The 20,442-nt window shown below is 43.3% G+C and overlaps 1 protein-coding gene across 2 annotated transcripts in view; it reads left to right on the top strand.

Moving 5' to 3' along the window:
* MME (membrane metalloendopeptidase) overlaps positions 1-20,442 on the top strand; it is a 95,726-nt gene that overhangs the window by 25,529 nt on the left and 49,755 nt on the right. For both annotated transcript variants that reach the window (XM_004379174.2, XM_004379173.2), the window contains exons 4-8: positions 14,104-14,265; positions 15,396-15,476; positions 15,576-15,671; positions 15,782-15,900; positions 17,566-17,631. In XM_004379174.2, coding sequence (XP_004379231.1) covers positions 14,104-14,265; positions 15,396-15,476; positions 15,576-15,671; positions 15,782-15,900; positions 17,566-17,631 — 524 coding nt within the window. The remainder of the gene's footprint in view (positions 1-14,103; positions 14,266-15,395; positions 15,477-15,575; positions 15,672-15,781; positions 15,901-17,565; positions 17,632-20,442) is intronic.

The raw sequence follows: 20,442 nt of genomic DNA, 5'->3' as shown, positions 1-20,442 counted from the left end.
TGAATGTATTCACAGCTCCCTTATCTTAAGTTCACAAAACCACGGTTGTCTAGGCAAGGGTACCTGAAACACAAATATGGCAGCAAAGACATGTTTTTAGTCTGACTCTGTCTTATGTAAGTCAGATTCCTCCCGTCTGCGTTTCTCTGTCAAGGTTCTTAAGTTTAGCCCTTTTCTGTCTGATGCATCTTGGTTGCCAGCAGTAAAGTCAATTACTCCCTTCTCAGTTGTCTACTTCACCTCGCTAATTCTACCCTTAGCTAGATCTAGGTCAACGCGGAAATAGTTTCTGCCTGTGTTTCTTTTTTCCCACTGATTTCCTGCTTCAGGGAACGTTTTCAACTAATGTCCTATGCAGATGAATATGTAAATATTTCCAGTTCTCTGTGACCGAAGTCACTACTGGTCTGGCTTTTTTGTTTTAACTCCAGTTTTCTCTGAGCTTCTCCCTTCTCAGTAGCTTCTCTCTGCTCTCCTTCAGTTACGTTGTCTGTGCTGTCCTTCTCTCGGACACCACTGTCTAGCCAAGTGTAGCTGTTCAACCATCATCATCTCAGTCTCCTCTATCCCTGGTTGCCGCGTTCGTAACATGCTAATTCCTAGTCCGCTCACACGTGCAAGAATAAGCTCATTTATGGGAGCACACAGCAGGTGACTCCTTATCACTAACTAGTTACCAGTTACCGTCCATTAGACTCCAACTCATGGCAGCCCCGTGTGTGTCAGGGTAGAACTCTGCTCTCTAGGGTTTTCAGTGGTTGATTTTTTAGAAGTAGATCACCAGGCCTTTCCTCCAAGGCGCCTCTGAGTGGACTCGAATGTCCAACTTTTTAGTTAGCGGCCGAACATGTTAACGTTTGCACCACCTAAGGACTCCTCCTTATCTCTAGATTCTATAGAAAATAGGAGCCTTAGTTGTTAATTGAACACTGGGTAAGTTTAGGGATCGAAAATAACCACTGAGCTTAACAAAACAACCCTTCATATCTAGATATAATTTATATCATGGGAGTTCACGTGATTATAAAAGAGACAGTCTTCTTTAAGATGAAAGTCTGCAAACTTCACGAGGGCAGAGATTGTGTCTGTCTATTCACCATGGTATATTCAGTTACTAATAGTGTTGGACATACAGAGGCACTCAAAAGTATGTATTGAAACGGAAAGTGTCAGAGCCTTTTCGTGCCCCATAGGGAGAACATCTTTTTGGAGAAAGGCAAAATGATTTAGCACCATCCTCTGGGTCTTCTATAACTGATAAGAGTTATTTATTCATTAAAAAATATTGACCCATGGAGTACAAATACTGTCTTAGGTCAACTGAATGTTTATTGTTGTCTTTGTTAGCTGCTGTCAAGTCGATTCCAACTCATGGAGCAATACTATGTTCCATGGGGTTTTCTTACCTGTAATCTTAATGGAAGCAGATGGCCAGGGCTTTCTTTTGTAGTACTGCTGGGTGGGTTCAGACACCCAACCTTTAGGTTAACACTTGAGTTCAAACCATTGGCATCACCCAGGGACCTTTGCTTCTTTGTTAGCGGATGCGTAAGATCGCCATGAGTCGAAATCAACTCAACAGCATCCAACAACAGCAAATTTAATAGTACTCCGTAGAGAAAACCTTGTTATAATTTTAACTGCAGTTCAAGGAGCACCTAAAAGCGCCATTGACCCTGCTTTTACCCTCCCCGGCTGTGGCCCCCCTCCCACCACTCCCTGACCAGAATTGATGCAAATATGGAATGTCTTGAATTACTCTTGGTAATTACATATCATTGAAGTCTGCCTTGTCCTTCTTGGCCAGCAACGTGATCCAAAATGACAGAGTGTTTAAACGGGAGGAACATGAATATGTAATCTCATTGCTTCCTCTTGAGGGACGTCTACCGTGTGCAGGGAGCTTCGGATCTAGCTGTTAGAGAGTTGCTAAGGGAACAGCGTAGCCGTTTGATAACCTTCTACACCTTTCCTTAAAAGACGAACATTGTCATTTCATTAACATTATAGTCAACATGCAGCCCTAATAACTTAAGTGATATATAATATTTAAATTACAGTATAATCGCTAATGGAGCCCTGGTTAAGTGTTTGGCTGCTAACTAAAAGGTCGGCAGTTCGAATCCACCGGCCACTCCTTGGAAACCCTATGGGACAGTTCTACTCTGTCCCATAGGGTCACTATGATTCAAACTTGAGTCCACAGCAATGGGTTTGCTTTGGGTTTTATAATCCCTAATAGCTTTTTGCTATCAAAATTCTTTTAGGATTCAAAATGCAAATGGGACCTGAAAAAGAAAAAAATTATTTTCAGATTTATGGCAGTGTAACTGTAACACTGTTACAGGGTGTTCATTTACTAGCGGAATATGTTTCTAGTTGGGGATTTTGGAGGAATCCCGACTAGAAAATTATTGTTTGTCTTCTCTTGGCTGTGAGCCATTCTTTGAAATGGGCACTGAGATAAGGCTGAAGAATTTCACTAATTTGGGGAGTAGCCACTAAGGGTTATTATTGTGGGTCCGTTAGACTTGAGATTGCTGTGATGATCTCATTGAGTTCTAAAATCCAGGACCAAACAAGGTGAAGACATTCATATAGCTATGGTCGTGTTTGGGAGCAATTAAAACCTTAACTGAGCATCAGAAAAAACAGTGGCTGCTCTGTAACTGGGTTTGCATTCTCCCCCTTTCTGTACGGAGCATCTGAAGTTTCTATAATGTTATCTGGAGTTACGGCAGGATAATATTGTAGACAAAAACACCTGCTTAAAATCATACCTAGGCTCAATCTAAGTTAGGAGCCCTGGTGGCACAGTGGTTAAAGCGCTCAGCTGCTAACGGAAAGGTTGGTGGTTCGAACCCACCAGCTGCTTTATGGGAGAAAGATGTGGCTGTCTGCTTCTGTAAAGATTTATAGCCTTGAAAACCCTATGGGGCAGTTCTGCTGTGTCCTCTAGGGTCACTATGAGTCAGAATCGACTCAACGGCAATGGATTATAGGATGTTCTAGGAGCCCTGGTGGTGCAGTGGGTAAGTGCTCAGGTGCTAACTGAAATGTCATTTGGTAAAGACAGCTTTGGAAACCCTATGGGGCAGTTCTACTCTGTGCTGTAGGGAGTCGGAATCCACTGGAAGGCAGCGGGTTTCGTTTTTTGGTTCAATCTAAATTCATATTGGTGGCCCTGGGCATGTTACTTAACCACTCTGAGCCTACATTTCCTTATGATAGGGGTAACATATCCTACTTTATAGGACAGTTATAAGGAAGACAAATAATTAAAGCCAGATAAGCAGTTTGCAGAGTAGTTAAGATCCCAGACTCTGGGCTCTGGGGTGATTGAGTTCAAACCCTAGGTTTGGTACTTACCAACTGTATGACGTTGGGCAAATTACTTATGCTTAGTTTCTGCATCTCTAAAATGGGGACAAAAATATAGTTACTATAGCGGGTTAAATGAGAATAAACATTGAAGCATTTAGAAAGCACCTGGCCCACAGTAAGTATGTGGTGCCTGAGTTAGTCCCCAAGGATCACCAGTACACTACCACCAACTGAGCAGCTCCAAACAGAGGTTCAGCCTCTCAAAGGTCCGGAGGCTGAAGGTCCAGAATCCAGGTGGAGTTTCACATTCTGCTTACATTTCTCTTCTGTGTGTAAATCTGATCGCCAGTGGATTTCAGGTTAGCTATTTGTTGGTAAAGTAGAGGGTCCGCAAAAAAGAGGAAGACCCTCAACAAGATGGACTGACACAGCGGCTGCCACAATAGACTCAAACATCGCAATGATCGTGGGGATGGCGCAGGACCGGGCAGTGTTTCGTTCTGTTGTGCACGGGGTCACTATGAGTCGGAGCTGGCTCGGCGGCAGCTGACAACATTTATAGGTGTGCGCCTCCATGTGTATACGTGTGTTGTATGTATAAGGGCTACGCATTTAAGATTAATTAGCCACGTGCACATATGAAGTACGTGAAGGCGGTGGTTGTTCAGAGGTAGAATTCTCGCCTTCCATGCCAGAAGCCATGGTTCAGTTTCTGGCCAGTGTACCTAAGCGCAGCCACCTTTACTCTATCAGTGGAGGTTTGAGCGTTTCTGTGATGCTGCGTAGATTTCAGCGGAGCTTCCAGACCTAAAACATGCTTAGGAAGAAAGGCCTGGCTATCTACTTCCAAAACTCAGCCAATGAAAACCCTGTGGGTCACAACGGTTCAATCCCAGTGTGCATAGGCCACTGTGCCTGGAGTCACCACGAGTCTGGAGCAGCTTGACAGCAGCTAACAACAGCAACAAATACGAAGTATAGTGGTAAATAAACAAATCCGTTTTGGAAGAAGTACAACCCGAGTGCTCCTTAGAAGCAAGGATGGTGAGACTACATCTCACATACTTGGACATGTTATCAGGAGGGACCAGTCCCTGGAGAAGGACATCATGCTTGGTAAAGTAGAGGGTCAGTGAAAAAGAGGAAGATCCTCAATGAGATGGATTGACACAGTGGCTGCAACAGTGGGCTCAAGCATAACAATGATCGTGAGGATGGCACAGGACCAGGCTGTGTTTCATTCTGTTATACATGGGGTTGCCATGAGTTGGAACTGCCTCGACGGCATCTAACAACAACAACGATAAGCTAATTACTTCTGAAGCTACACGCAAAAGTAGGTCTCCACACTTCAGGGCGGCAGCTATACAGAGTAACTTTATTGTGATTGGAGGCTTCCCCCAGATCTACTTGTGTAAGTCCTCACACAGTTTCTGAAAAGTTGTGTTGTGTTTGCTCTTTCTAGTGCTGACTAGTTAGGCCAGTATGAGACAGGACCTTGGTTTACCGAGCACTTACCAGTGGTCAACAGGGAATGTTTGAGTTAAGCGATAAACTAGCAGTCCTCCCTTCCTCCACTCCTCTTCAACCAAGGCATCACAAAAGCAGTTTCAGGGCAGGGATTTTCATGTAAGAGTAGCAGATTGTGGAAGAATCCAGAATGTTGTGATGAAAGCCATTGGGTTTATTAGCATGAGCGCCCATGTGCTTGCTAATTTTCAGTCATTTTCTCTTCAGGAAGACCCCCCAGATTCTCGTTTCCACATTGCTGCCTTTTGAATGGAGTCCTTTGTGACCCGTTGTGATTACATTGCATTTGCCTTGTGTTCTTGCAAAACGTCCTCACTTTGCCTTAATTTTGGTTGGGGATGGTGATGGGGGAGGGCAGCAGGGCTTTCAGAATGTCGTCAAAGGAGATTTTTAAGTTGTCAAAAATTGCCTAGTATAGAGATATCAAGCTTAGTATCTGTTAATGAAGCTAGCATTTATGGCAGAAGATTGGGGCAGAGACAGGTCCCAATGTCTTCACAAAAGAGCATTTGCTCCTGAAGGCTCCAACATTTTCCTGACACTTCCAGACACTTCCAGAACAGTCATAAGCCAGGCTGATTATAGTGATTTTAAGATCCTGAAATGAGAGTGCTGTGTGGCTGGGGCCAGGAAGCCAGGGCTTAGGCAAATCAACGGGAATAAGCGAAAACAACTTTGCTCATATACCGTTCCCTAAACCTGTGTTCATGCAGGACAAGAAGTCGATGAAGAAATCTTTGTCATGGAGTTGGGGGTGGGGGAGAGGTGTATCTGTGGTGCATGTATTGTAAATTAATGCCTAACCTGTTTAAAATGTAGTTAACGTATAACCAAGACAAAAACTAGTTGCTGCCAAGTTGACTCTGCCTCATGGTGACCCTGTGCATGTCGGAGTTGAACTGTGTTCCACAAAGTTTTCGGTGGCTGATTTTTCAGACATAGATTGCCAGGTCTTTCTTCTGAGGCACCTCTGTGGAGTCGAACCTCCAACCTTTTGATTAGCAGCCGAGCGGGTTTACCATTTGCACAACTCAGGGAACTTAGTGGTCGGGATTTTCAAAAATAGAGTAGTAATTGAGAAAGAAAAGAAAAAAAATTGAATCCCCGTCACACTTAAATTTTTTGCCTGTTTTGTACATTTTCCTACGTGTTTCAAAAAACCCCAAAGACATAAGTATTTGTTTTTGTAATTCCCATGAATTGATTCACACCAGGGAACATTAATGACTAACGTGGGACCAACATTAAATAAAATCAAAGCCATAAAACCCATTCCTAGAGTACATAACCATATGCTATCCAGTTTCTTCATTTGCTACTTACGACAGTCATACTCATTTATTTCAAGTGTCCCCTATTTTACTGACAGTTGCCCCAGGAACCCTTGATGAATGCAGAAATTTCTTTAGAAACTCACACACAAACAAACCAGACCAGAAAACAAGCCTTTATGAAATAAATAACCAAAAAACCACTCCAAACCTGTTGCTGTCAAGTCGATTCCGATTGATAGCAACCACATAGGACAGAGCAGCACTGTCCCATAGGGCTTCCAAGGAGCAGCTGGTGGAGTCCCACTGCCGACCTTTTGGTAGCAGCCGAGCTCTTGACCACTGCACCACCAGGGCCGCAGTGAAATAAATGCACGTGCAGAAACAGTGAAATATTTGTTGTGTATAGTGCCCCAAAATCCTATTTTCAGTTGGAAAACTATTTGATGTTGGAAGGCAGACAGGAAAGAGGAGACTTTTTGGCGTGGAGGCCATTGGCATTCAAAAACAGACCAGGGGCTGTCTCTTCTTGAGGTAGACATGTCGCAGGGATCCTTTTTAGCTGGTCTCAGCCATTTCTACCATGTCTGACAGACTGCTGAAGTAATGAGGCCTCACGTCTGTTGCCTGAGACAGAGTGATCATCTTAAAGGAACAGAAAGTCAACCTCAACAAAAATACGCCTTGAACAAAGCCTTGGCCATCAGAGAAGAGAAGTGATTCTGAATATGGTGGTTTCTGCTCTTGTCATCCTGTAAATTCCAGGCCTGCTAGCCCTTGTGGTTCTTGGGAGAGGGAGGTATGGAGGTCCAACTTAAGAGAGCTCTTTACCTGGAGGTACAAGCAGCTTGCTCTGCGACGTGCAGGAAGAGAGAGGCATTTCCCCTCCCGAGCAGCTCCAGCACTCCACGGGGACTGGCTCACGGTTGCTGCCTGGAGGAAGCAAGTTAACTTGCTGCCATTGAGTCGATTCTGACTCATAGAGACCTGTAGGACAGAGCAGAAGTGCCCCGTAGGGTTTCAAGGCTGTAATCTTCACGTAAGCAGACTGCTACATCTTTCTCTCGCAGAGCGGTGGGTGAGTTCGAACCAAAACCCAAATCCGTTGCTGTCAAGTCAATTCCGACTCATAGTGACCCTATAGAACAGAGTAGAAGTGCCCCATAGGGTTTCCAAGGAGCACCTGGGGGATTCAAACTGCTGACCTTTTGGTTAACAGCCATAGCTCTTAACCACTACACCACCAGGGTGTCTGGAAGCAGGTTACAGAGGCCAAAGTCCGTGGAGCAAAGTGGAGGCCGGGGGGAGTTGGCTTGTGCGTGAGACCCACGTGAAGTTCTGTGCAACTTTTGCCAGGGATTCGCAGGAGACTGAAGTGCCTGAGAATGGGTGGTTATGATGTAAGCCCATTTGCACTTGCAGACTGTCAAGGCAAGAGTAAATATGGTGGATACAGGCACAGATGAGACCCTCTTTCCATGCTGATACAGGGTCCTTTTGTGCTCACATCCCGTGTTTCTCTACCGTCTCATCTGGTGGCTCTCCCACTGTGGCTGTCCATAGAACTATTTATGAAACCTTTTAAAAGTTACCTGAACCTACCCTAAAGATTCTGATTTAATTGGTCAGGGGTGGATTCCAGGCATCTGTATGTTTAAAAGGTTTCACTGGTGACTCATGTGTTTAGCCAGGGTTGAAAATACGGGTCTAGAACATACCACGGAGATTTTTCTCTCTCCATCATCCAGGATGTTCCAAACACAGCACAGGCAGGAGCCCTGCTCTGATCCACCTCAAGAAGGTTGACTTGTGGATGGGCCTTTGAACACAAACAGCCTCCCTGGCCCTTTCCCGTCTGCTTACCCAGCCGTGGACAATCCACATCTTTTCCCATTCCTTCTTCGGGCCACTGCAGACCCTCCAAGTCCTGGCACATTCTCCTCTCTTTGCCCCAGCACTAGATGCTGGAGGTAAGACTGGCATGAGGAAGGTTGGAGGTTGGAGGAAAGGGAAATTGTAGCTGCAGAGAGGCAGGGAGAGAGGAAGTGAGGAGGAGGGCAGGGCAAGGGCAAAGTAGAAGGTAATTGGGAAGAAGTGGGGAAGAGGAAGGGGAAGAGGGAATCACTGTTTCCTGCTGATGGCTTCTCCACGTGCCCCATCCTACTGCGTGCAGTGCCTGCAGGGAAGAGCATGAGCCTGGAGCCGCACACACTCAGAGCGCCACCATGTCCTCGCTGCTTGATCTTGGGAAAACTGCTTAATCTTTTACGTCTAAAGAGTGGTGGAGCTCTGGGATCCAAAACCAGTCTGTCTGACTTAACCCATTGCCATCTAGTCTATTTCAACTCATGGCGACCCCCTGTGTTACAGAGTAGAACTGCTCCATAGGGTGTTCTTGGCTGTAATCCTTGTGGAAGCAGATTGCCAAAGTGGGTTTGAACCACCAACCTTAAGTTAGTCTAGCACAGACCATTTGTGCTACCCAGGGACCTTAAGAGCACAAGCATTTTCCCAGCATACACAGCGTCTCCCAGTCCATACTCACACAATCACCGGTTGCCATCGAATCCGTTCCGACTCATAGTGACCCTATAGGACAGACTAGAACTGTCCTGTAGTGTTTCCAAGGAGCCACTGGTGAATTTGAACTGCCGACCTTTTGGTTAGCAGCCGAGCCCTTAACCGCTGTGCCACCAGGACTCTGGGATTCACACAATAGGCCCTCGGTAACGAATCCGGTAATTAATAACCTCCCAGAAGGTAGTTCAGCTTGTTTTTAAATTCCGTAGTCAAATAAGTTGGGAGAATGTTACAAGAAGATTAGTTGGGAAAAAAATGGTGTGCCATATTTTATCAGCCCAGAACATTCAGGATTGCCATTCATAAGAAATAAGCTCATTATTAATAGAAGATTATTTTTTCTTGTCTTTATGTGACTGTTTGCTAAAATTAAAAGTAAACTTTTTTTCTTATTGCAAAAGCAGTGCCTGTGCACCTAATACAAATTGGAAAATAAAGATAAGCAAATAATACAAAATCAAATACACCCACAAACCCCTCACCCAGATAGAACAGCTGTAAACACCACAGTATACATCCTTGTGAACTTTCTGTGCTTTTTATTCAGATTTTTAAAAATCATAGTGTACCATTTCTTTCACTTTACACTATCTGGCCAACAACATTCTACATCAGTACATTTGTCTTTGCTACATCATCATGAACGTTCACTTGTTAAGGTAAATAATTTTTGTTTGGTTTGAAACCACGTTTGTTTACTCAGAAGTCAGAGACCCTCCTAGAGGAAGCATCTGAAGAGCCCGGGTGTGGCTAGGTGGAGTGGCTGAGTAATTTAAAACAAACTGCAAAACAGAAAAACAGTTACAACCAGTCTGACAGTCATTGGCCCTTCTGTCCACAAGTCTACCGCTGACTTCAAAGACAAGTCAGCCGGCAGTAGAGGAGGCCGAGAGGCTAAGGTGTGAAACTAGAAACAAACCCGTGAGAAGAGATGACAGGAAGGTTGACTAAAGACCCTGCAGAAAAGTGCTAGGCCAGGGGTTGCCTTGGCCCATGGCCCCAAAATATTCATCAGGACACAGGGCGCTCTTTGAAGTGACTCAGAGTCCTCCTTTCCCTTCAGATGAGCACCCTGGTCAAAGGGAATTTTAAAAAGTGGCCACAGGAAGGAGTTAGCAAAATTGCCGCTTCCCGACTCTTGTCTGCATGTCTGTCCCTCACGAAGCGTCTGAATGCTGCTGCTTTAGTTAGCTGTTCAGCTGCAAGGGTAGTTTACCTGGACTAGGTGTCAGGTATCATCCTCAGAGGGGAAGGGTAATGATTCTGCCTTGGGAGATGTAGAAAGTATGGTTGCACTCATGTGGGCAGTGGATTTGCACTCAGGAGCACAGAAGTGGAACCACCATTCATCTTTTTTTTTAGGGTGTTTAAAAGAGCATGTAGTATTTCCAAACAGGCAATGAGAATTGTTCATCAGTCTACGCCCGAGTAGGAGTTTATTGCTTTTTGCCTTGTTATGACATACACCATCCATTTCCCCAGAGACGGGAAGAACATCGAAGTTGCACCCAAAATGGCAGTGGCTTTTACAACATTCAGTTTAAAGTTTTAAAAGTATTTTAAAAGAGAAGAGTTACATAAAATTGCATAAAATGTGCTCTTAGACCATCTTTAGTCAGCACATCCTTCAGTCTCCAATTTTCTGGTTATTTACTTTACATGATAATCCTCAATGTATTTAGGGTCTGTGTTTTCACCTCCTCTGTCATCATATCTATTTCCTTCAAAGCTCAAGGGAATTACTTTTTCTCTGTAGCCTTTTTAGGTTGATTTCCTGATCTTTACCTCAGGTTTCGGTGACACTCTTCGTTGGCGAGTCTTTGTTGAGCACAGTGTTAGGGTCTCTGGGAGAAAGAAAAAAGTCATTCCTCGTTTAAGAGTCACAGTCCACGGGAGGAGAAACTGAATTTGCCTGCAGAAAACGACATAATGCAAGCTGATCAGGGCTCTGTAAGAACAGTCTTTTATGAAGAAGGGGGTTTGAAACTGGGCTTAGAAAATGCCCGTGATTTCAAAACACGTAAGAATAAAAACAGGGTATTTCAGTAGGGATTCGGAGCTGGGGCAACATGTCAAAGTTAAAGAAGCAGGAAAGTATAAAGTGTTTCACAGCAGAAATGGAAGACACTTGCTTAACTGGGGCAAATGGAGTTCCTGGGTGGTGCAAGTGATTAAGTGCCGGGCTGCTAACTGAAAGATTGGCATTCGAACTCACCCGGAGGCACCTCTGAAGAAAGACTTGGCACCCTGCATCTGAAAAATCAGCCACTGAAAACCCTGTGCAGCACAGTTCTGCTCCGACACATGTGGAGTCGTCCCGAGTCGGAATCGACTTGATGGCAACCGGCAAATGGGGGTCATATGAGAACTTAATGAGAGAGAAGCTTCACTAGATATACTAGGGTTAGAATGTGCTGTGGAATTTGGATTTTATTCTGAGTGCAATAGGGCTGTATTGAAAACCTGTGAGTGAAGAAATGATATACTGACATGTTATGAGAATGTTAATCTGAGTGTTGAGGACAGGATGGCCTGGGGTGGAGAGCAGTCTGGGGTCACCAGTAGAGCTTGAGAGAATGAGGGCCTGGAATAGAATGGGAACAGTGGGAATGGGAAGGAAGGAATGGGCTCTGGAGGTGGTCACATGAGCACCGAGGGATGTATATGGAGAGGAAGTAAGAGTATTCATAGATGGTTCGGTAACATGTAAAAAAAAAAAACCAAAACTGTTGCTGTTGATTCCGACTCATAGTGACCCTGTAGGACAGAGTAGAACTGCCCCATCGAGTTTCCCAGGAGTGCCTGGTGGATTCGCATTGCTGACCTTTTGGTTAGCAGCCATAGCACTTAACCACTGCGCCATCAGGGTTTCTGATTTGGTAACACACCCCAACATAACTGCACCTCGACTACCTAGGTTCGTGCTAGCTTGATGATGGGAATACAGAGGTTCATAACATCAACTGGCTTGTTGGGAAGACGGTCAGTACCCAGGGTGAAAAATAACAACCCAAAGTAGCCTCATCTGTGCATTAAAGATTGAATGAGACCAAAAACACTCAGGCATTCAGAGGAAGAAGTATTCCCCCAAGCTTGGAGTTCTGGCAGCTTCAGAGAATGGGTAGGATTTGGAAAGAATGGGAGGGGGAGTTAGAGTCATAGGATGAGGAGGGTTCTGGTTAGAGAACGGGCCAGGAGCAAAGGCACAGGGGTGGGAAAACACATGGAGTGTTTGTGGCACATCAAGCAAGCCCATCTGGTTGGAGCAGAGAGTTTGTCTAAAAAAGTAGAGAGTTAAAAATGAGATAGTAGAGAAGTGTGTTCAGTCTAGTAAGGTTTAGAGGCCAAGTTAAAGAGTTTGTAGTTTAATCTGGGCAAAGTCCAGCTACTGACATTTCTCAGTAAGGGAGTAGCCAGTGGAAAATGGTGTTTTAGGAAGTTTAATCTGTAAAAGATGTGCACAGTGTATAAGAATAGGGAGAGAACACTAGCAAGATGAGTGGTTGGGTGGCTTCTAGTCAAAAGGGAATGAAGATATAGATTAGGTTGACACTGAACGTGGAGAGAAAGGTATAGAAAAGAGAAGTGTTATGGATTTAATTGTGTCTCCGAAAATGTGTGTCAACTTGGCTAGGCCATGATTCCCAGTATTGTGTGGTTGTCAACCATTTTGTGATTTGATATGATTTTCCTATGTGTTGTAAATCCTAACTTCAATGATGTTAATGAGGCAGGATTAGAGGCAGTTATGTTAATGAGACAGGGCTCAATCTGGAGGATTAGGTTGTATCTTGAGTCAGTCTCTTTTAAGATATAAAAGAGGGAATCTAGCAGAGGAGAGAGACGTCATGCCACTAAGAAAGAAACGCTAGGAGTAGAGCGCGTCCTTTCGACCTGGGGTCACTGTGCTGAGAGGCTCCTAGACCAGGGAAAATTGATGACAAGGACCTTTGCCCAGAACCGACAGAGAGAAAGCCTACTCTTAGAGCTGGCGCCTTGAATTCCGACTTCTAGGCTCCTAGACTGTGAGAGAATAAATTTCTCTTTGTTAAAGCCATCCACTTGGGTATTTCTGTTATAGCAGCACTAGATAACTAAGACAAGAAGGAATTATTCTGATAAGCCCAACAGAGAGGGAGAAACACAGACCTGGGAAGCTGTGATAACGATTGTGCTATGTACCAAAGTACAGAAGTCAAGAGAGGAACTGGCTTGGAGGCAACCCAGAGAATCCAGAAGGTGGCTGGAAATGAGGGCTCGAGGCTCAGCTGGAAAACAGATTTACCGTACCAAGGTGAAAAACTCCACACGGCCCAGCAACTGTTGGAAGTTTATAATTAATTAATCTATTTATTCAGAAACTAAAGCATTTCCCAAAGTTTATTTGAGAACTAATATCATCTTGATATGGCTGAATTCTCGAATGCTCTTTTGTTTTTACAGCAAAACAGTTCAACGTGTGTGAGAAAAACCGGGGAGCGCGGTGGAGGGTTTTCTCTAATTATTCCACATGTAGAACTTATGGGCATTGGGCCCCCCCCACGTACCTTTTTCTTCTCTTCAGTGGTAATAATTCATGCTTTGGACATCTTTGTATCAACTGCAGCACCTCGCGCAGTTCGTTGTAAATACCCAGCGTTGGTGGATTTGCATTTTCATTGCAATTCTCAAAGATAAAAGAGTGGATGTAAGAAAAACCAACAAGCTGAGACAGGCAATTGTCTAATGACGGACACTACATAAACAAATGCAAATCAGATGTCAGATTTGAATTGCAAAAACTTTGTAAGCAAGGTCCTAGAAGTAATAACTATAGCTTCGGATCCTTATTAAAATGCTAAAATCCATTAAGTCCTTCATCCCTTGAAGTCCCAGAGACATTGAAAAGTCACAGCACCTTGAAGAGCAGAGTCGGCAACTGAAGTTACCTGAATGAAGAGTGACATTGTGTTAACCTCAGCCCCAGACTTCTGAGAGCTAGCAAGAACCTCAGTTATTTGGGAGAGAAGTAAGGATAGAGTGGGGTGGGGGCATGGAGTGGGAATCAAGTCCTCTCAAGAATAAACCAATCACCAAGAGTAAAGGAGAGGAGGACTATGCACAGATAATATTCATCATTCCACATGAATCAGTTCCACAAGTTAGAAAAAAGAGCATCAATCCAGCTGACGTGATAATAAAGACGAAACCAAAACCAAAATCAAACCTGTTGCCATCGAGTCAATTCAGATCCATAACAACCCTATGGGACAAAGGAGAACTGCCCCATAGGGTTTTCAAGGAGTGGCTGGTGGATTTGAACTGCCGACCACTGCACCACTAGGGCTCCATTTCCCCTTTGAAAGAACTTAAGAAACACAGCCTTTGTTTTCACCTGGTCCTTTCTCTGGTCTTCCAGCTGCTCGTCTGATCGAGAACATGGATACCACTGTGGAACCCTGTACAGACTTTTTCAAATATGCCTGTGGAGGCTGGTTGAAGCACAACATCATTCCTGAGACCAGCTCCCGTTACAGTAACTTCGACATTTTAAGAGATGAACTAGAAGTCATTTTGAAAGGTTAGTGAGTTCGCTTCTGTGCGTTAAAGGTTTCTCTGTTAATATACCCCCCACCCCCGTTTTTAAGAGACACCTGTTAGTCATCACAAAGAAAGTTGCACAACATCAACGCCAGTAAGGATCCAGGTTTTGTGGCGCAGCAGAGTCACTCCGAGGTGGGTAGACACTGAAATGGATGTGTTGACAACGCTTAGCACTCCTGCCCTCATTTGTCAGTACACATACGATAAAGCTCTATATCATCCCTAGAGATGTCACCTTTATGCCATTTTACAGAAGGAAACACGCAGATGCCACTTAACACCACCATGGTGGTTTCCCTACCCCAGCCCGGCTTGAGGTCGTAGAAGACTTTACTATGAGATTACTCCTCAGAGTACTAGCTGTCGTCGAGGCGGTTCCAACTCATAGTGACTCTGTAGGACAGAGTAGAGCTGCCCCACAGGGGTCCCAAGGAGCAGCTGGTGGATTCGAACTGCTGACTTTTTGGTTAGCAGCCAAGTTCTTAACCATTCGCCACCAGGGCTCCATTCTTCAGAGCAGGTATACTTATTCTAACCCAGCTAAGGCACTCTTCTTGGAAGCTGAGAAAGTCCGTGAGCAACCCTTTCTATCCTCCATCATCTGTTCTCTTCTAGAAGTTACTTTGTAGAAAAGCAATCTTTTCTAGTTGCTAACAACTAAACGAGGAGAACAGTTCATTCTATTTATTTGGAGCACAAAGCGTACAATCACACAAAGATAACTAGTTTCCAGCCATCAGAGGACTATCCACATTAAATTCCAAATTTCTTTGTATGATGATTTGTTTTCTTTTTAATCTCAATTTCAAGAAAAGTGACTGTTATCCATGGCAGATCAGTACGCATCACTGTTCACAATAAAAAAAAAAAAAAAAAGTCTAGTCAAAGAGACTTCCGTCTACTTGGCCAATAAAACAACTCCCCATTCTGCACTAGGAAGAGTGTTCTGGTAAGGGGTTTTGTCTGTCCTCTAGATGGTTGGAGGGGAGAGGGAGTGAGCATACATCCAGAAAAGCAAATTTTTTACTGAACCTACATTGAAAATGTTAATTACGGCTGCAAATGAGCTATTATGTTGATGCATTTTATTAAATGTCCTATTTTCAGATGTCCTTCAGGAACCCGAACCTGAAGATATTGTAGCCGTGCAGAAGGCAAAAACACTGTACAGGTCTTGTATAAATGAATGTGAGTGTGTTTCATTTGATTTCATTAGGAGTGTGAGTAGATTGGGGCAAAAATATGAATAAACTTCATATTGACTTTATTTTTTGTGGTTTTCAAAAGCTGCTATTGATAGCAGAGGTGGAGATCCTTTACTCAAACTGTTACCAGAGATATATGACTGGCCGGTAGCAACAAGCAACTGGGAACGAAAATATGGTAAAGCAATTTTCCTTCTTGAAAAAAAAAAAAAAATCTACGTTATTGTTATATTATCGTGTTAATGTACTAAAGCTTCTAAAGATGTATTTCACCTTTCACTGCTTTAGGTCCTTCCTGGACAGCTGAGAAATCTATTGCACGACTGAATTCTAAATACGGGAAAAAAGTCCTTATTAATTTTTTTGTTGGCACAGATGATAAGAGCTCGATGAACCATATAATTCATGTAAGTCTGTGAGGCAGAAAGCCAAAGTTATCTTTAAATTGTGATAAAGCGTCCACACGCATTGTTATTACTGATATTTAGAAATAATGCACAGCCTCGTTTGAGTGGCCTGTGAAAGGTAGCCATAAATTCACACTCTGTCCCTGAGATTTGGATTCCCAACTTTGAAAGCATTTTCTTAATGCTCTGTTTTAGACACTCATCTCTCCTCCTGCCACCTCTGAGTTAGATACTTCTTCCATCAGAAAACAAATTCTAAGAAATGAAAGGCTCTGGGCCCCTCCTACTTGGAGAAAACACCTGATTTCTGTTTATAGTCCTAAAAGGAACTTGCTCTGATTTGGATAAACTCTGCAGGTCTGGAAACCAGGAATTCCTAATTGCTTCAAAAAAAAAACCTTAGAAAAGGGATTTTGAACATAATTTTGGTTCTCTAAAGAATACCTATATTGTTTTCTCAATAAGGTAAATAAAATGCCATTCTTTCTAAACGGCCTTATTAGAGTTTGTTTGTTTGTTTGTTTTTAATGTCAGCTATTTAGGTGCCACCCAAGAAGAGGTTAATAATTAATGGATGTATTGGAATGGGCAAAACAAAATTCATAGAGCTTTCAATTGATCATCTGTAGAAGAAATGAAGTCAAAAGTTGCAGGTCACAGGACCAGGTCACTGTTGCAGAGACCCTTTTGGTCATTTTTATTAAAATCAGGAAAGAGATTGAACCCAACCCTCTCGTAAGATGGACTTCTCTTCCTTCCAATTTTTTTTCCTTGGCTCTCAAATGCCAGTGACCTGCATGGTCCCTGTGCAAATTTGAGTGAGGAGGGCTGGGAGGCTGAGAAGGACCAGGGCCCTTCCATGTGGGGACGCCTTTGGGCTGTTTCCCTACCTCTGGGATGTGTTCGCAGCTGGAAGCATCCTCGCTTTAGACCAGGAATGGCCTGGCTTGCCATGCCATCAGTAAGATGCTGTGAGTGTCCAAGTAGCTGTCACTTGGGGATCAAAGGTGGACCGGACACACCAGAGCTGAGCTAAGCTTTCTCTTCCCACTTGAGCGAGTGTCTGAAGTCCTTCAGAGCAGGCCAGCTTTGGGGAGAGCAAAGGAGGTGTCTCCTCCATCCCCCTAGGATGATGGATCACAAAAAACTTCTGCCAGAATGCCCACTTTTTTCCCACCCAAATGAATTTGAAAGTTATGACCTACTCCCACCATAGGAGGGACCCCAGCTGACAGTGGGAGTAGAAAATAATCCCCCCACCACCCTTCGAGGGCAGATATTGAAATCTTAGGAAACAGGGAGGTATTATATAAATGTGTACTTTAGAAACTTCCCGATTCTAGATTCTGACATGTTTTTATTTACCTCCACCTCTATTCTGCATTAAGTATCACTGGTTGAGACAATCCTTCCCAGAAGATTTTTTGTTTAAGTTCTCTTTTGTTTTCTTCAAATATCTGAAGCACAATCTTACAGATAACCTAATCACCCATCAGTACAACACAAGTAGTGTGGAAATCATTTCCTGATCATTCAGTGTCTGATTATTACCCATGGAAACAGCAAGAAGATGGTGATCTTGCTTATAGATAGGCATGGTTGTATTTTGTCCAACTGTTTTATCTCATTTGAATGGTTTATTCTTTTTTTTTTTTTTTTTAATAGTTTGATCAACCTCGACTTGGCCTCCCTTCCAGAGACTACTATGAATGCACTGGTATATATAAAGAGGTAAAACAAACAACAAATAACCTATAGAATATCTGATATGAACTTATAAATAATGAAAAAGACTAAGGCCAAATTTATACTCAACCCTCTTATGTTCTCCACTCAGGACAGATACTCCAAATCACAGATCACAGTGGAGCTGCCTCTGATAACTGGGATCAATAGAGTGAAAGAAGGGGCTTTAAGAAACAAAAGGAAACTTGACATCCCTTATTTGTGGACTAGTTCTTGGTATTTAAATTATATGGCTCATTTTAAAAAGGCGGTTTTAAATGATTTAATTGACATGTAAATTGGATCATTTAAAAAAATGAACCGCGTTATCTTAGTCTAGAGTGGAGCCAAGCAGGACCAGGGATGGTCCAGTGAGAGGTATTGTTCTCTGCAGCATCCTTACAGAACCTTCTGACTTGACTTTCAGAGGACTTTTTAGGTAAGTGTGTCAGGCTCAGGGAGCCCTGGTGGCACAGTGGTTAAGTGCTATGGCTGCTAACCAAAAGGTCGACAGTTCAAATCCACCAGCTGCTCCTTGGAAATCCTAAAATCCTAAGGGGCAGTTCTACTCTGTTCTATAGGGTCGCTATGAGTCGGAAGCAACTCCATGGCAGTGGGTTTTGGTTTTGGATCCGGCTCATGGAAACCTTTGCAGCCACCTCTGACTTAGCATTGGCCTGCTAGTCAACGGGTGTCACACCTCCCAGAGCTACTGGAGGTCTTGAGTGCTTTCTCCGGTCCCACGGCCATACCTCCCTCAGGCTGATGTTTATGTGCTCTTACTTGTTGATATAAAGAACAATGGAAGACAAAACAAGTAATGCTATACATTACTAGATTTGAGGAGAAGGTGGTGGTCCTATAAGTTTTGTTCCTCATAGTTATTCTTTTAGTCAGAAGTAAGTTAAATTTACCTTTGATGATCTTAATGGGTCACAGTGTGATGGTGTGGCTGAAATTAATTTTTTCTTAAAATTGCTAGCTAAAAATGTGTATGCCCATTGTTGATTTTGCTTACTTATTAAGCTTCAATAACATGAACAAAATTTACACTAAGATATCCTTCTGAGCAGCTTCAGAACATTCAGATGAATAAAAAATATGTTACAAAAGGCCATGATTAGTAGCACCAATGATCAAATGGCTGGGGGATGTTTAAGGTAAATACAATCTAGTTGTTGTGTGGGTTGCAGCCACTGTCTCCAAGAGCTGTTCAGCTGCTGCACCGTGGATTTGATGAGGGTGACTGAGAAATTTCAGCTTATCATGCTACATTTTCATCATCGTCAATTGGGATGCTTTTCGTATTTACCATTGTGTCCTGACAACATGAGATTTTATCCAGTCCTGAGATAAACAACTTTTTTTTTCACATTTTAACATTTCTGACATTAAGGTATACCTGACAGTCAATATATATGCTAAATGTGGTGTTCTTTTTTTCCCCCGAGAGGCTGTTGTTAAAATGAAGGTGTAATTGTACATTGTTTGTTTGTTTTGAATTTTGAATTAGTTGTTAACATTTAAAAACTTGGAAGCTTTTGCTTAAGAATTCAGATTTGGAAAAAAAAAAAAATGAGTAGAGGTGGAAACCCTATGCCAGCTTTCTCATGTGGCAGCAGTTGGCCAGAGCTGCATTGGGGTTTCTCCCTTTATATCGGGCATTCGTTCTCCTGGTGGGAACAGTCCTTATTTAGCTCATTCATTTATTTATCTTGACTTCCTGGTTTTTGTAGGCACTTCAATTTGTATATTACTTAGGTTACTTGCTAAGCTGCTGTGTCAAAGAGACCCCAAAATATAGTAGGTCAAACTGTATCTCATGTTAGAGTCCAGAGGCAGGAAGGCAGTCCAGCTAAGGTTGGAAGTTCTGCCCCACAGCAGTGTCTGGGACCTCAGCTTTCTTTTATCTTGTTGCTCTAATGCCAACATCCTCGTTGATCTGTCTGGTCCACGTTGGTTCATGAGTGCCCTGTCCACATTTCAGGCTACAGGGGAAAGAAGAGAGGGGAGATGGTGAACAGGCAATTTACGTTTATGTAAGTGATGGAGAAGGTACCTACATCTCTGTTTGTATTCCACTGGTTAGCACATAGTCAGTCACATGGCCACACCGAAATGCAGTGGAGACTGGGAAATGTAGTCCCAAGCTAGGTGGTCATAAAAATCAGTTGCCTGCAAGTTGATTCCCACTCCTGGCACTCCCATGTGTTTCAAAGTAAAACTGTGCATAGGGTGTTCAAGGCTGTGAACTTTTGGAAATACATCACCAGGCCTTTCTTCTGAGGCACCTCTGGGTGGGTTCAAACCAACAACCTTTCAGTTAGTAGCTGAGTGCTTGACGATTTGTGCAACCTAGGGACCCCGTGCCTTGATAGAACTCGGTGGTGAGGAAGGTTCTGTTACTAAAAAGAAGAATGAGAGCATAGATGTCAAAGGATACTTAGCAGTGTCTGTCACAGTTTGTATCCACTGACCTAGGAGACACTGCATTTGAAGTCAAGTAACATAGTGGTGTTGGACTCTGGAATCAGTAGTACATTTCTTTATGGAAATACATCCTAGGTAAGGGGCATATGGAGTTATAGGTGAGAAATCTGAGGCTGAGAGGTCTTCCCTAGGACACTTAACACAACAGTAGTAGAACTGGAGGTAGAGCTGTTGTCTGTGTCTCTTGGCCTTTTCATGTATCATCCCAACCTCTTAAGAGTAGTAATTTATACTAACTTAGTTCTTTAAATGAGCAAAATGACAGAAAAAACTTAGCAACTCAGGCCCCTCTAGCCTGGGAGTTGTTATCTGCTCAAAATAGGTGCC

The sequence above is a fragment of the Trichechus manatus genome, unplaced genomic scaffold (genome assembly GCF_000243295.1).
Source record: "Trichechus manatus latirostris isolate Lorelei unplaced genomic scaffold, TriManLat1.0 scaffold00062, whole genome shotgun sequence".
Classification (NCBI taxonomy): domain Eukaryota; kingdom Metazoa; phylum Chordata; class Mammalia; order Sirenia; family Trichechidae; genus Trichechus; species Trichechus manatus.
The sequence above is the reverse complement of the archived record's forward strand: the minus strand, read 5'-3'. Positions and strand labels throughout refer to the sequence as shown.